The sequence below is a fragment of the Heterodontus francisci genome, unplaced genomic scaffold (genome assembly GCF_036365525.1).
Source record: "Heterodontus francisci isolate sHetFra1 unplaced genomic scaffold, sHetFra1.hap1 HAP1_SCAFFOLD_91, whole genome shotgun sequence".
NCBI lineage: Eukaryota > Metazoa > Chordata > Chondrichthyes > Heterodontiformes > Heterodontidae > Heterodontus > Heterodontus francisci.
This window is the reverse complement of record NW_027140989.1, coordinates 4,090,661-4,106,542: the sequence shown is the minus strand read 5'-3', so window position 1 is coordinate 4,106,542 and position 15,882 is coordinate 4,090,661. Positions and strand designations below refer to the sequence as shown.

Below are 15,882 nucleotides of genomic sequence, written 5' to 3'. Positions count from 1 at the left end.
ATAAAGTTAGCCTGAAGAAGTGTCAAAAAAGGAGAGAAGATCACAACCCACGTTGTTTTGCTGCAAATCTTGAAAAGACCCTGAGTACTTCACTGTGTCAATTCATCTCTTCGCCTGTCTTTGAAGCAAGCCTGCTAAAATTAATTCTCAACACTGCCTCGAAAAAACTGTTCTAAAAGACCCTAGTGACCTGTCTACGCAAACTCAGAAGTTAGACGAGATGCCAGTTTTGGAACAACATATCTCATCTGCTGTTTTCTTCAGGAATGAACAAGTAATCAGCCCAAGTGTTGTTTTTGTCTTGAACAGAACTCAGAATTGTAAAAAATAATTATTTTTTTTTCAGTTAACCGGTGTATATGTGTGTGCGTGTGTGGGGCTGTGGGAAGAAAGGGGCTTCAAATGTTGGTGAAGGTAAAAAGGGAACTTTTAAAATTTCTACCTGTGTATTTATGCTTTATTTCATGACTAGTTAAAACTTGTTCTGTAATAAACTCATAATTTTGCTGTTCATTAAAGAAACCTGGTCAGTGTCTTCTATTCTGGGAAGAATAGAGTATATGATTGACTGTTTCAGGAAGTGGGAAAAGTTAAAATATATGTTGTGACCTGTGGAGAAGTGGGATGAGAATATATAGAAGGGTCTGAAGAAGGGTCATTGACCTGAAACGTTAACTCTGCTTCTCTCTCCACAGATGCTGCCAGACCTGATGAGTATTTCCAGCATTTCTTGTTTTTATTTGCTGTATTTTGCTTTGATATTGATATTATATGAGAATAAATAGTGCACTCCTCTGATTTCAATTGTATCAACATCTGGCTCTGTAGCTTAGTTGGTTAAAGCACTTGTCTTATAAACAGGGGATCTTGGGTTCAATTCCCAGTAAAGCCTTGGTTCACATTTGTGATGTATAAGTTACCTTATCAATCGCTTCCATCTGTGTCTTCTGAACTTTAAGTGAGAATTCAAATTACATGATGAATTTTCATCACAGGAGAAAACAGCCTTTGTGAAGGATGTGAGTTTGGAATGGCTGTTCCTCCTTCGACAGAAATTCAGTGCTGATATTTCAAAGGCAACTTCTTTGATACAAATTTGTTCACAGTTGCATTCAACCTGGAAAACAGCTCGACATTAATGTCACTGAAGGAAAGTGTGACTGCGTTGCATGTTTCAGAGTGTTTGTGTCATTCTGTGTTGTTTGTGACTGAGACTGGACATGACGCAAGTGGGAGGGTTGATCTGAGGTTTGGAATATTTGTCAGTCAGGAGCAAGAAAAATCAAAGGAACCAAATGAGAAAACATATGTCTCATGTGGTTACCGAGAAACGGTGAGAAGACATTAAACTTTGCTCTATTCAATACAGCTGTGTGAACTTTGACCTTTCCTGCCTTTTATAAACAGTATTTGAAGCGGCTCGGCAACAATGTTCAGTGTTGATGAGAGTGGGGTCTGGGTGAGCATCAGCTGAGTGTGACAGGGTCAGGACTGGATGCAGGAAGTTCTCTGACAGTCTCTCTCTCTCTCTGATGGGTTGAGTTGATTTTCAACTGGCAGCTGTTGGTGTTTCGATAAATCAAGTTCCCTCCACCCATTTTTTTGGACAGACAATGAAGTGTAAGGATGTAATGGGTTAATGCTGAAGACAGTGGGATTAACCCCTCCCACAATCAGACTGATGATGTAACAGTCACATGAGATGAGGCTTGGGAGGAGAGAGCAGCACCAAGAATGCGAGCTTCGGAGGCTTGATGAGTGTGTATCTAGTATTGTGTAAATTCGAAAAGAATTCTTCGTTCTTTCAGCAGGAAATGTGTCCAGAAAATATCGAGAAACTCACAATTTTATTATTCAGGAGTCGGAACACAGATATTAATTCCAAGTGACCGTTCTGGGTTCATTTAACAAAAAAAGGTAGAGAATAATATTACTCACTGATTGAAATTCCCTTTTGAGGAGACAGTTAAACAGGTGATCTGTTGGGGCATCCTTCGATCCAAGGTTTCGGCAGCATTTATTCTCCCTTTTTGGTGAAATTCTCTGTTACATGCAACTTTTTTTTTATCCAGCTTTGATGGGCAAGTGAAAAAACCGAAAAAACTGAACAGTTCCATTCTTTCTTTTCTTCCTTCTTCCCTTCTTCCCATCAATTTCTCTTTTCTGTCCCAGATCAATATAATGATGAAAATCCCATTTTTAATCTGCTGGTTCTGGTGTTTTATCCATTCCAATCAAAGTCAACGTTCCAATCAAATCTATTTGTTATTCCACAGCGTATCTCCATGTCTTTTATTCTGTTGTATTCTCTCACAGTCTGTTTGATGATCAATGTTACATCTCACTCTCTGTTCTGGTGAAGATCAGAAGCAGTGATATCTGTTTGCACCACCCACCAAGTCGGCCTGAGGCTGTGCCTCGCCGATCATGTGGGGTTAGGAACACAGGAACATAGGAGCAGGAGTCGGCTATTCAGCCCATTGACCCTGCCCCACCATTCAATATGATCATGGCTGATCATCCACGTCAATGCCTTTTTCCCCACACTTTCCTCATATTCCCTTTTGTCATTTGTATTTAGAAATCTGTCAATCTCTGCTTTAAACATACTCAACAACTGAGCTTCCACAGCCCTCTGGGGTACAGAATTCCAAAGATTTACAACCCTCCGAGTAAAGAAATTTCTCCTCATCTCTGTCCGAAGGAGCTTCCCCCGTATTTTGAAATTGAGCCCCTGGTTCCCGACTCCCCAACCAGGGGAAACATCTTAGCTGCATCTACCCTGACTGTCCTTTAAGTATTTTGCAGGTTTCAATGAGATCACCTCTCATTCTTTGAAACTCTAGAGAATACAGTCCCAGTTTCCCAATCTCTCTTCAAAGAACAGTCCCACCATCCCAGGAACAAGTCTGATGAACCTTCGTTGAACTCCCTCCATGGCAATAATATCCTTCCTAAGGTAAGGAGACCAAAACTGCACACAGTACTCCAAGTGCGATCTAACCAAGGTTCTATACAATTGAAGCAAGAATTCACTACTCCTGTACTCAAATCCTCTTGTGATAAAGGCTAACATACTATTAGCCTTCCTAATTGCTTGCTGCACCTGCATGTTAGCTGTCAGTGACTTATTGACATGGATACCAGGTCATCCTTATACTCTACACCTCGCCCAATATTGCGGTTAGGCTGACTGGCCTTTAATTAAGTTGCTCGATCACTGGCTTCCTTTTTCAAGAATGGTGCAATGTTAGCAATAAAAACAAAAAGTGCTGGACATACACAGCAGGTCTGGCAGCATCTGTGGAGAGAGAAACAAAGTTAACATTTCAGGTCAGTGACCTTTCATCAGAACAGAAACGTTAACTTTGCTTCTCTCTCCACAGTTGCTGCCAGATCTGCTGTGTATTTCCAATGCAACTAGTTTTTATTTCAGATTTGCAGCATCTGCCGAATTTTGCTTTTATTGCAGTGTTACGAGACCTCCAATCCTCTGGCATCACACCTGTATCCAGTGAGGGATTGGAAACTGATGGTCAGACCTTCCACTATTTCCTCCCTGGCTTCTTTTAACAGCCTGTGGTACATTTCATCCGGCCCAGATGATTTATCCACTTTCAAGGATGCTAATCCCATTTATACTTCTTCTCTCCCTCAGTTTATCATGTCCAATACGTCACACTCCTTCTCCTTAATTACAATATCTGCATCACCCCCCTCATTTACGAAGAAAGTAAAATATTCATTAATGAACATACCAACATCTTCCACCCTGACACATAGGTTACATTTTTAGGTCTTTGATGGGCCCTACTCTTTCCTCAGTTGCCTCTGACTGCAATGTATTGATGAAACATCTTTGGATTTGTCTTGATTTTGCTTGTCAATATTCTTTCGTGATCTCTGTTTGTTCTTCATCGCTACTCCCAAATATCTCTAGTCATGTCAAAACACAACTTATCAGAAGGGGAATTTGAACTCACCCCTGCAGAGAGAATTGTGATCTGAATGGACCGTCTCAGACTGCTCGACCATCCTGACTACCCCATGTGTATGTTTAATGCTGACGAAATTATCCATTCATTGTGAATGTATTTGTGAGATTGTGGAAATGTTTGGAAGAGGAAAGACCAGCGGGAAAGCTCGGTCCAAGGCCAAGTCTCGCTCCTCCCGGGCTGGACTGCAGTTCCCGGTGGGCCATGTTCCCGGGCTCCTGACAAAGGGAAACTATGCTGAGCGTGTGTGTGCCGGAGCCCCGGTCTATCTGGCTGCTGTGCTCGAGGATCAGACCGCTGAAATCCTCGAGCTGGCCGGTAACGCGGCCCGGGACAACAAGAAGACCCGCATCATCCCCAGACACCTACAGCTGGCCGTCCTCAATGACGAGGAGCTCAACAAGCTGCTGGGAGGGGTGACCATCGCTCAGGGTAGGGTGCTGCCGAATATCCAGGCCGTGTTGCTGCCCAAGAAAACCAGCGCTCCGGGCACCAAAGCCAAGTCAATCTGCCAGGATTTTTTCAAATACTCAAAGGCTTTTTTCAGAGCCACCCACAGTATCTGAAAGGGCTGATTACTGTCTGAAGTCTGCTGTACCCACACCTCTGTCTATCCCTCTTCATCTCGAACAACCAGCGTCATCTTCCATTCCTTTCACCATTGTGTGTTTAACTAGCTTCTCCTTCTATTCAGTCCAATATCAATGTACTAATGAAATGATCTGTGTCAGTGCTGGCAATTTCCATAGAATCATAGAAAAATTAGGGCACAGAAGGATCCCATTCAGCCCATCGCGTTTGCTCTGTCCGACAAAACTAGCCACCCCATCTATTCCCACCTTCCAGCACCTGATCCGTAGACTTGCAGGTTACAGCGCTTCAGGCGCATGTCCAGGTATTTTTAGATGCGTTGAGGGTTTCTGCCTCCACCACCATTCCTGGCAGCGAATTCCAGACACCCACCACCCTCTGGGTAAAAACGTTTCCCCTCATGTCCCCTCTAATCCGTCTCCCAATCACCTTAAATCTGTGCCCCCTGGTAACTGACCTCCCCACCAGGGGAAACAGGTCCTTACTGTCCACTCTGTCTCGGCGCCTCATAATTTTGTACACCTCATTCAAGTCACCCCTCAGACTCCTCTGTTCTAAGGAAAACAACCCGAGCCGCTCCAATATTTGCTCATAGCTGCAACTTTCAAGCCCTGGCAACGTTCTTGTAAATCTCCTCTGTACTCTCTCCACAGCAATTATGTCCTTTCTGTAATGTGATGACCAGAACTGTATGCAACACTCCAGCTGTGGCCTAACCGCCGTTTTATACAGTTCTAGCACGACATCCCTGCTTTTCTATTCTATACCTTGGCCAATAAAGGAAAGCATTCTCTATGCCTTCTTCACCACTCTATCTACCTGTCCTGCCACTTTCAGGGACCTGTGGACATGCACTCCAAAGTCTCTCACTTCTTCTACCCCTCTCAATATCTTCCCGCTTATTGTGTATTCCCTTGCTTTGTTTGCCCTCCCCAAATGCATTCCCTCACACTTCTCCAGATTGAATTCCATTTGCCACTTTTCCGCCCACTCAACCAATCCATTCATGTCATTCTTAAGTCCACAGCTATCCTCCTCACTATCAATTACACGGCCAATTTTTGTGTCATCAGCAAATTTCCCAATCATCGCTCCCACATTTAATTCCAAATCATTAATATATACCACAAACAGCAAGGGACCCAACACTGAGACCTGTGGAATGCCACTGAAAACTGCTTTCCATTCGCAAAAAAACATCCGTCGATAACTGTCCTTTGTTTCCTGTCACTGAGTCAATTTTGGATCCAGCCTGCCACATTCCCCTGTATTCCATGGGCTTTCATTTTACTGACCAGTCTGCCATGTGGGTCCTTACTAAAATCCATGTAAACCACATCCACCACACTATCCTCATCAATGTTCCTTGTTACTTCCTCAAAAAACTCAATCAAGTTAGCGAGACATGACCTTCCCTTAACAAATCCATGCTGACTATCCCTGATTCATCTGTGCCTTTCTAAGTGGCAGTTTATCTTGTCCCTCAGAATTGATTCTAATAATTTACCCACCACCGAGGTCAGACTGACCGGCCTATAATTATTGGGCCAATCCCTCACATCATTTTTAAATAATAGTACAACGTTCGCAGACCTCCAATCCTCCGGCACCTCCCCCATATCCAGTGAGGATTTGAAGATGATCCTCAGCGCATCCACTATTTCCTCCCTGGCTTCCTTTAACAACCTCAGATGCAAACCAACTGGCCCTGGTGATTTATTCATTTTCAAGGATGTCAGACTCTCTAGTACTTCCACTCTCATTATGCTTATCGTATCTAATATTTCACACTCCTCTTCTTTGTCTGCATCATCCCTCTCCTTTGTGAAGGCAGAGACAAAAACTCATTAAGAACCCCACACACATCTTCTGCATCCACTCATACGTTCCCTTGTACATCCCTGATAGGCTGTACCCTTTCCTTAGTTATCCTCTTGCTCTAATGTATTGATAGAACATCTTTGGGGTTTCCTTCAAGTAGTTGTATCCAGTCTACATCCACCAAGTCACCTCTCAGTTTTGTAAAATTTGCCTTCCCCCAATTTAGAATGTTTACTTCTGTTGTATCTTTGTCCTTTTACATGATTATGCCAAAACTAATTGCTGTATGGTCACTCGGGGTGGTGATGGCGTAGTGGTCTTGTCAGTGGACTTGTCAGTGGATTAGTAACCCAGACACCTAGGGTATTGCTCAGGGGACGTGGGTTAAAATCCCACCATTGAAATTTAAATCCAAATAATAAATCTGCAATTAAAAAGCAAGTCTAATGATGGCCATGAAACCATTGTTGATGGTTGTAAAAACCCATCTGGTTCACTAATGCCCTTTAGGGAAGGAAATCTGCTGCTCTTGTCTGGCCTGCATGCGACTGCAGACCCACAGCAATGTGGTTGACTCTTACATGCCCTCTGAAATGGCCGAGAGAGCCACTCAGTTGAAACTAAACACGACGAAGTCAATAAAAAGGAATGAAAGCAGACGGACCACCCGGCGTCGACCGAGGAACCAGAAATGACAATGGCAAACCCAGCGCTGTCGACCCTGCAAAGTCCTCCTTAGTAACATCTGGTGGCTTGTGTTCAGTTGGGAGAGCAACAGCCTGACGTCGTCATACTCACAGAATAATACCTTACTGGCAATGTCGCAGACACTGCCATCACCATCCCTGGGTATGTCCTGTCCCACGGGCAGGACAGACTCACCAGAGGTGTCGGTACAGTAGAGAGGGAATTGCCCTGGAAGTCCTCAACATCGACTCTGGACCCCATGAGGTCTCATGGCATCAGATCAAACAATGGACAAGGAAACCTCCTGATGATTACCACCGACTGCCCTCCCTCAGCTGATGAGTCAGTACTCCTCCATGTTGAACAGCATTTGGAGGAAGCACTGAGGGTGGCAAGAGCACAGAATGCACTCTGGGTGCGGGATTTCAATGTCCATCACCAAGAGTGGCTCGGGAGCATCTCTACTGGCCGAATCCTAAAGGACATATCTGCTAGTGCTGCTTGATGGCAATGTTGATGACACCTTCCATCACTTTAGGCCCCATCAGTCTACTCTCAATCATCAGTAAAATGATGGAAGGTGCCATCAAGCGGCACTTGCTTAGCAATAACCTGCCTCAGTGACACTCAGTTTGGGTTCTGCCAGGGCCACTCAGCTCCTGGCCTCATGACAGCCTTGGTTCAAACATGGACAAAAGAGGTGAAGTGTGAGTGATTACCTTTGACATCAAGGCAGTATTTGACCGAGTATGGCATCAAGGAGCCCGAGCAAAACTGAGGTCAATGGGAAAACCCTCCACTGGCTGGAGTCATACCTCGCGCAAAGGAAGATGGTTGTGGTTGTTGGAAGTCAATCATCTGAGCTCCAGGACATCACTGCAGGCGCTCCTCAGGGTAATGTCCTCGGCCCAACCATCTTCAGCTGCTTCATCAATGACCTTCCTTCAATTATAAGGTCAGAAGTGGGGATGTTCGCTGATGATTGCACAATGTTCAACACCATTCATGACTCCTCAGATACTGAAGCTGTTCGTGTAGAAATGCAGCAAGACATGGACAATATCCAGGCTTGGGCTGATAAGTGGCAAGTAACATTCGGGCCACACACGTGCCAGGCAATGACCATCACCAACAAGAGAGAATCGAACTAACTCCCCTTGACATTCAATGGCATTACCATTGCTGAATCCCCCACTATCAACATCCTAGGGGCACCATTGACCAGAAGCTGAACTGGAGTAGCCTTATAAATACCGTGGCTACAGGAGCAGGTCAGAGGCTAGGAATCCTGAGGCGAGTAACTCACCTCCTGACTCCCCAAAGCCTGTCCACCATCTACAAGGCACAAGTCAGGAGTGTGTTGGAATAGTCTCCACTTGCCTGGATAGGTGCAGCACTCAAGAAGCTCAACACCATCCAGGACAAAGCAGCCCACTTGATTGGCACCCCATCTACAAACATTCACTCCCTCCACCACCAACGCACAGTGGCAGCAGTGTGTACCATCTACAAGATGCACTGCAGCAATGCACCAAGGCTCCTTGAACAGCACCTTCCAAATCTGTGACCTCTACCAACTAGAAGTACAAGGGCAGAAAATGCATGGGAACACCACCACCTGCAAGTTCCCCACCAGGACACACACCATCCTGACTTGGAACTATATCGCTGATCCTTCACTGTCACTGGGTCAAAATCCTGGAACTCCATTCTGAATAGCACTGTGGGTGCACCGACCCCAAATGGACTGCAGCGGTTCAAGAAGGCAGCTCACCACCACCTTCCCAAGGGCAATTAGGGATGGGTAATAAATGCTGACCTGGCCAGCGACGCCCAAAATCCCATGAATGAATAAAAAAAAGCTATCTCCAAAATGGTCACCCACTGCTACTTGCCCAGCTTCCTTACTGAAGACTCGCTCTAGAATTGTGCCCCCTCTCATTGGGCTTGTGACGTGCTGGCTATTAAAGTTCTCTTGAATGGATTTCAAGAATTTTGTGCCCTCTGTGCCCTTCACACTGTTTGTATCCCAGTTGATATTGGGATAGTTGAAAACCCCAACTATTATTTCCCTATAGTTTTGCACTCAGAAATTTGCCAACATATTTGTTCTTCTATTTCTCTCTCACTATTTGGGGGTCTATAGTAAACTCCTAGTAGTGTGGCTGCCCCTTTTTTATTTCTGAGCTCCACCCATATGGCCTCATTTGATGATTCATTTAGCATTTAATCCCTCCTCAAAGCTGTATGCCTTCCTTAAATAATAATGCTACACTCCCACCTTTTTTATCACTATGCCGCATGAAAACTCTATATCCAGAGATGTTGAGCTGCCATTCTTGCCCTCTTGAAGCCTAGTTTCCCTTACTGCAATGATATTGTGTTCCCATGTGTGGGCACGATGGCGCAGTGGTTAGCACCACAGCTCCAGGAACCCGGGTTCGATTCTGGGTACTGCCTGTGTGGAGTTTGCAAGTTCTCCCTGTGGGTTTTCGCCGGGTGCTCTTGTTTCCTCCCACAGCCAAAGACTTGCAGGTTGATAGGTAAATTGGCCATTGTAAATTGCACCTAGGGTAAGTAGGTGGTAGGGAATATGGGATTACTGTAGGGTTATGTGAGAATAAGAAATACTGAAATGTTGTTTCTACAGCTTGTGGAAAGTTACCAAGAAGTCATTTGTGCACAAGATAATGAAATCACTGAAAAAGTGAACTGATAAGGGTCTGCAAGTGGAGACCTTAAGACAGTACATCACTGACAAAGTGAACTGATAAGGGTCTGTAAGTGGATACCTTAAGACAGTACATCACTGAAAAAGAGAATTGATAAGGGTATGTAAGTACAGACCTTGGGACAGTACATCACTTAAAAATTGTGCTTAGGCAGATAAAAGAGAAACAGCAAGAGTTAGAACAAAGGATGTAGTGAATAAGAAACTGCTCCACTAAGATAAAGGCTGACAGCTGCAAGTTAAAACACATAATGGAGAGCCAAATAAGGTAAAACAAAAACAAGAGTTAGGGGCTAGAAAGTTAGAGTAGGGGGAGAAGTAAACAGAGGAGGAGACTGTAGCAACCATAGGATAGGTTAGTGTCATAATACGTTATAACCAATAATGTAAAATAAAGGCGTGGACAAATGGATTTGTATTGTATAAACATGAACTGAATATGTTGATCGGTGTGCCTGCTTGTAGGACACCCGATCTTGCAAGACCGTTAAATAAAGTTACTTCTTCAGAGTTTGACTTGGTGTAAATTATTATCAAGTGGGCTACGTTTCTCTCAATTGGGGGCTCGTCTGGGATCTCTTCATCATTGCCGGGTCCGCGGCCGACGACAGAGGAGAAGACGCGTCCAGTTAATTTAAAAACGGTCTCGTTTCTCTCGTTGGTAGCGGACCCGAGTAATCGACTGAAAATGATCCTAGGGAAGTCACTCTGAACGAGTATTTAGTGCGGCAGGTACACACGTGAAGTCAGGCAACTCCGTGCACGGACCAAGGTAAGAAAAACGACTTTTAAGTATTATCTTGGTGACTTATGGTTAACTGTAGGATAAGACCTTCTAAGTACCAAAAGTCCTTGAGGAGTGAATTTTACAGTCCTGCAGTATAAGACCCTTCAGCTAGGAGGTGAGTACTGTATGGTATAAGACCCTTCAGTTAGGAGGTGAATACCGTAAGGTATAAGACCCTTCAGCTAGGAGGTGAATACCGTAGGGTACAAGACCCTTCAGTTAGGAGATGAATACTGTGGGGCAGTATAAGACGCTTCAGCTAGGAGGTGAGTACTGTATGGTACAAGACCCTTCAGTTCGGAGGTGAATACTGTGGGGCAGTATAAGACCCTTCAGCTCGGAGGTGAATACCGTAAGGTATAAGACCCTTCAGTTAGGAGGTGAATACTGGTTAACTGTGGGATAAGACCTTCTAAGTACTAAAAGTCCTTGAGGAGTGAATTTTACAGTCCTGCAGTATAAGACCCTTCAGCTAGGAGGTGAGTACTGTATGGTATAAGACCCTTCAGTTTGGAGGTGAATACCGTAAGGTATAAGACCCTTCAGCTAGGAGGTGAATACCGTGGGGTACAAGACCCTTCAGTTAGGAGGTGAATACTGTGGGGCAGTATAAGACGCTTCAGCTAGGAGGTGAGTACTGTATGGTACAAGACCCTTCAGTTAGGTGGTGAATACCGTAAGGTATAAGACCCTTCAGCTAGGAGGTGAATACCGTACGGTACAAGACCCATCAGTTAGGAGGTGAATACTGTGGGGCAGTATCAGACCCTTCAGCTAGGAGGTGAATACCGTAAGGTATAAGACCCTTCAATTAAGAGGTGAATACTGGTTAACTCTAGGATAAGACCTTCTCAGTACTGCAGTATAAGACCATTCAGCTAGGAGGTGAGTACTGTATGGTATAAGACCCTTCAGTTAGGAGGTGAATACCGTAAGGTATAAGACCCTTCAGCTAGGAGGTGAATACCGTAGGGTACAAGACCCTTCAGTTAGGAGGTGAATACTGTGGGGCAGTATAAGACCCTTCAGCTCGGAGGTGAATACCGTAAGGTATAAGACCCTTCCGTTAGGAGGTGAATACTGGTTAACTGTGGGATAAGACCTTCTAAGTACTAAAAGTCCTTGAGGAGTGAATTTTACAGTCCTGCAGTATAAGACCCTTCAGCTAGGAGGTGAGTACTGTATGGTATAAGACCCTTCAGTTAGGAGGTGAATACCGTAAGGTATAAGACCCTTCAGCTAGGAGGTGAATACCGTGGGGTACAAGACCCTTCAGTTAGGAGGTGAATACTGTGGGGCAGTATAAGACCCTTCAGCTAGGAGGTGAGTACTGTATGGTACAAGACCCTTCAGTTAGGAGGTGAATACCGTAAGGTATAAGACCCTTCAGCTAGGAGGTGAATACCGTAGGGTACAAGACCCTTCAGTTAGGAGGTGAATACTGTGGGGCAGTATAAGACCCTTCAGCTAGGAGGTGAATACCGTAAGGTATAAGACCCTTCAGTTAAGTGGTGAATACTGGTTAACTGTAGGATAAGACCTTCTCAGTACTGCAGTATAAGACCCTTCAGCTAGGAGGTGAGTACCGTAGGGTACAAGACCCTTCAGTTAGGAGGTGAATACTGTGGGGCAGTATAAGACCCTTCAGCTAGGAGGTGAGTACCGTAGGGTATAAGACCCTTCAGTTAGGAGGTGAATTCCGTAAGCTATAAGACCCTTCAGCTAGGAGGTGAATACCGTAGGGTACAAGACCCTTCAGTTAGGAGGTGAATACTGTGGGGCAGTATAAGACCCTTCAGCTAGGAGGTGAGTACCGTAGGGTATAAGACCCTTCAGTTAGGAGGTGAATTCCGTAAGCTATAAGACCCTTCAGCTAGGAGGTGAATACCGTAGGGTACAAGACCCTTCAGTTAGGAGGTGAATACTGTGGGGCAGTATAAGACCCTTCAGCTAGGAGGTGAGTACTGTATGGTATAAGACCCTTCAGTTAGGAGGTGAATACCGTAAGGTATAAGACCCTTCAGCTAGGAGGTGAATACCGTAGGGTACAAGACCCTTCAGTTAGGAGGTGAATACTGTGGGGCAGTATAAGACGCTTCAGCTAGGAGGTGAGTACTGTATGGTACAAGACCCTTCAGTTCGGAGGTGAATACTGTGGGGCAGTATAAGACCCTTCAGCTCGGAGGTGAATACCGTAAGGTATAAGACCCTTCAGTTAGGAGGTGAATACTGGTTAACTGTGGGATAAGACCTTCTAAGTACTAAAAGTCCTTGAGGAGTGAATTTTACAGTCCTGCAGTATAAGACCCTTCAGCTAGGAGGTGAGTACTGTATGGTATAAGACCCTTCAGTTTGGAGGTGAATACCGTAAGGTATAAGACCCTTCAGCTAGGAGGTGAATACCGTGGGGTACAAGACCCTTCAGTTAGGAGGTGAATACTGTGGGGCAGTATAAGACCCTTCAGCTAGGAGGTGAGTACTGTATGGTACAAGACCCTTCAGTTAGGTGGTGAATACCGTAAGGTATAAGACCCTTCAGCTAGGAGGTGAATACCGTAGGGTACAAGACCCTTCAGTTAGGAGGTGAATACTGTGGGGCAGTATAAGACGCTTCAGCTAGGAGGTGAGTACTGTATGGTACAAGACCCTTCAGTTCGGAGGTGAATACTGTGGGGCAGTATAAGACCCTTCAGCTCGGAGGTGAATACCGTAAGGTATAAGACCCTTCAGTTAAGAGGTGAATACTGGTTAACTGTAGGATAAGACCTTCTCAGTACTGCAGTATAAGACCCTTCAGCTAGGAGGTGAGTACTGTATGGTATAAGACCCTTCAGTTAGGAGGTGAATACCGTAAGGTATAAGACCCTTCAGCTAGGAGGTGAATACCGTAGGGTACAAGACCCTTCAGTTAGGAGGTGAATACTATGGGGCAGTATAAGACCCTTCAGCTAGGAGGTGAGTACTGTATGGTACAGGACCCTTCAGTTAGGAGGTGAATACTGTGGGGCAGTATAAGACCCTTCAGCTCGGAGGTGAATACCGTAAGGTATAAGACCCTTCCGTTAGGAGGTGAATACTGGTTAACTGTGGGATAAGACCTTCTAAGTACTAAAAGTCCTTGAGGAGTGAATTTTACAGTCCTGCAGTATAAGACCCTTCAGCTAGGAGGTGAGTACTGTATGGTATAAGACCCTTCAGTTAGGAGGTGAATACCGTAAGGTATAAGACCCTTCAGCTAGGAGGTGAATACAGTGGGGTACAAGACCCTTCAGTTAGGAGGTGAATACTGTGGGGCAGTATAAGACCCTTCAGCTAGGAGGTGAGTACTGTATGGTACAAGACCCCTCAGTTAGGAGGTGAATACCGTAAGGTATAAGACCCTTCAGCTAGGAGGTGAATACCGTAGGGTACAAGACCCTTCAGTTAGGAGGTGAATACTGTGGGGCAGTATAAGACCCTTCAGCTAGGAGATGAATACCGTAAGGTATAAGACCCTTCAGTTAAGAGGTGAATACTGGTTAACTGTAGGATAAGACCTTCTCAGTACTGCAGTATAAGACCCTTCAGCTAGGAGGTGAGTACCGTAGGGTACAAGACCCTTCAGTTAGGAGGTGAATACTGTGGGGCAGTATAAGACCCTTCAGCTAAGAGGTGAGTACCGTAGGGTATAAGACCCTTCAGTTAGGAGGTGAATTCCGTAAGCTATAAGACCCTTCAGCTAGGAGGTGAATACCGTAGGGTACAAGACCCTTCAGTTAGGAGGTGAATACTGTGGGGCAGTATAAGACCCTTCAGCTAGGAGGTGAGTACTGTATGGTATAAGACCCTTCAGTTAGGAGGTGAATACCGTAAGGTATAAGACCCTTCAGCTAGGAGGTGAATACCGTAGGGTACAAGACCCTTCAGTTAGGAGGTGAATACTGTCGGGTATAAGACCCTTCAATTAGGAGGTGAATACCATAAGGTATAAGACCCTTCAGCTAGGAGGTGAATACCGTAGGGTACAAGACCCTTCAGTTAACCATGGGAAATAAATCGTCTAAAAAGGAAGACGATGGGAGACAAGGAAAGTCTGCCGGCAACATCCCTCCAGAAAGTCCATTGGGACGGATGTTGGAGTATTGGGATTTAGAGTCAAAAACCAAGGAGAAAAAGACCCAAATATGATCTAAGGACTGCAAGAAGGACCACCCTTAAACCCGACGATAACGACGACGATAGAGACAGAGAGTCTCCTAAGACAATGATGCCCTTGAGAGAGGTACGAATAGGAAATATTGAAATTGGATTTGTTAGTGCACCATTAACGTCAGGAGAGCTAAGAGTGTTTAAAAAGGAAATGAAAGTCCTCGTAGAAGACCCCTGAAAATTTGGGAAAGAGAAAACCCTCCCGGGGTAGGGGGAAACGAACCAGCTGAACAAAAATACCCTAATCAAGACCCGCAGTGGCAGAACAATAATATCGGCCATAGGGGCCAGATGAAAGACCTTATAAATCTGATAGTAAAAGGCATTGTAGTAAACAAGTAGTTGAAGCCCCTGCAAAACGTATGCCTTTACAGAGTTACCGCAGGCCCCTCTTATGGCACAAGCAGGCGACATATTGAGTGCGACACCTCTGGGTGTTGAAGGCTGTTTCTAGACAAATAGAGACCATTAAAGGCACCTAGGTGGGATCAAGAGAATGATTTTTACACAGGTTTTGAAGAATCAAAAGGGGGACTGTAAGAACAGAATTTAGATTTTAGAATTTTTAAGAACAGAATTACATGGGAACATTTAAGATGAAACAATTAATCAGTCATGTATTGCTAACAAGCTAGCTGACTTCATAACTTCAGGGTTGCAGAGGCAACTTGGCCTTGCAGCTGGTACAGCGAGAGAGAGAGAGAGAGAGACATTGTACTTCAACAGCACTCTTCTTATCACCCAGACATGACAATCCTAGGGGAAAGTTAGAATGAAAAACATACCGACCAGGCTAATACATGCCCCTTGTTCGAGGGTGGCTCAGCCTACCCTGAAACAATTAATCAGTCATGTAATGCTAACAAGCTTGCTTCAGTGCTGTAGGGAGGGACAGCTTATCAGAAATGACTTCATAACTTCAGGGCTGCAGAGGCAACTTGGCCTTGCAGCTGGTACAGCGAGAGAGAGAGAGAGAGAGAGAGACATTATACTTCAACAACACTCTTCTTATCACCCAGACATGACAAAGTTAGAATGAAAAACATACCGACCAGGCTAATACACACCCCCTTGTTAGAGGG

General features: G+C 44.9%; 1 protein-coding gene and 1 non-coding gene across 2 annotated transcripts; both read left to right on the top strand.

Annotated features, from left to right (window-relative positions):
* Nucleotides 1–818: 818 nt before the first annotated feature.
* On the top strand, nucleotides 819–892 carry trnai-uau (transfer RNA isoleucine (anticodon UAU)). The gene has a single exon. It is a non-coding gene; the product is annotated as a tRNA-Ile (tRNA).
* A 3,219-nt stretch (nucleotides 893–4,111) lies between these two features.
* On the top strand, nucleotides 4,112–4,495 carry LOC137361676 (histone H2A-like; the record flags this gene model as incomplete). Its single annotated transcript, XM_068026381.1, has 1 exon — nucleotides 4,112–4,495. A coding segment is annotated over exon 1 (384 nt), but the record flags the coding sequence as incomplete, so codon positions are not given.
* Nucleotides 4,496–15,882: the final 11,387 nt, after the last annotated feature.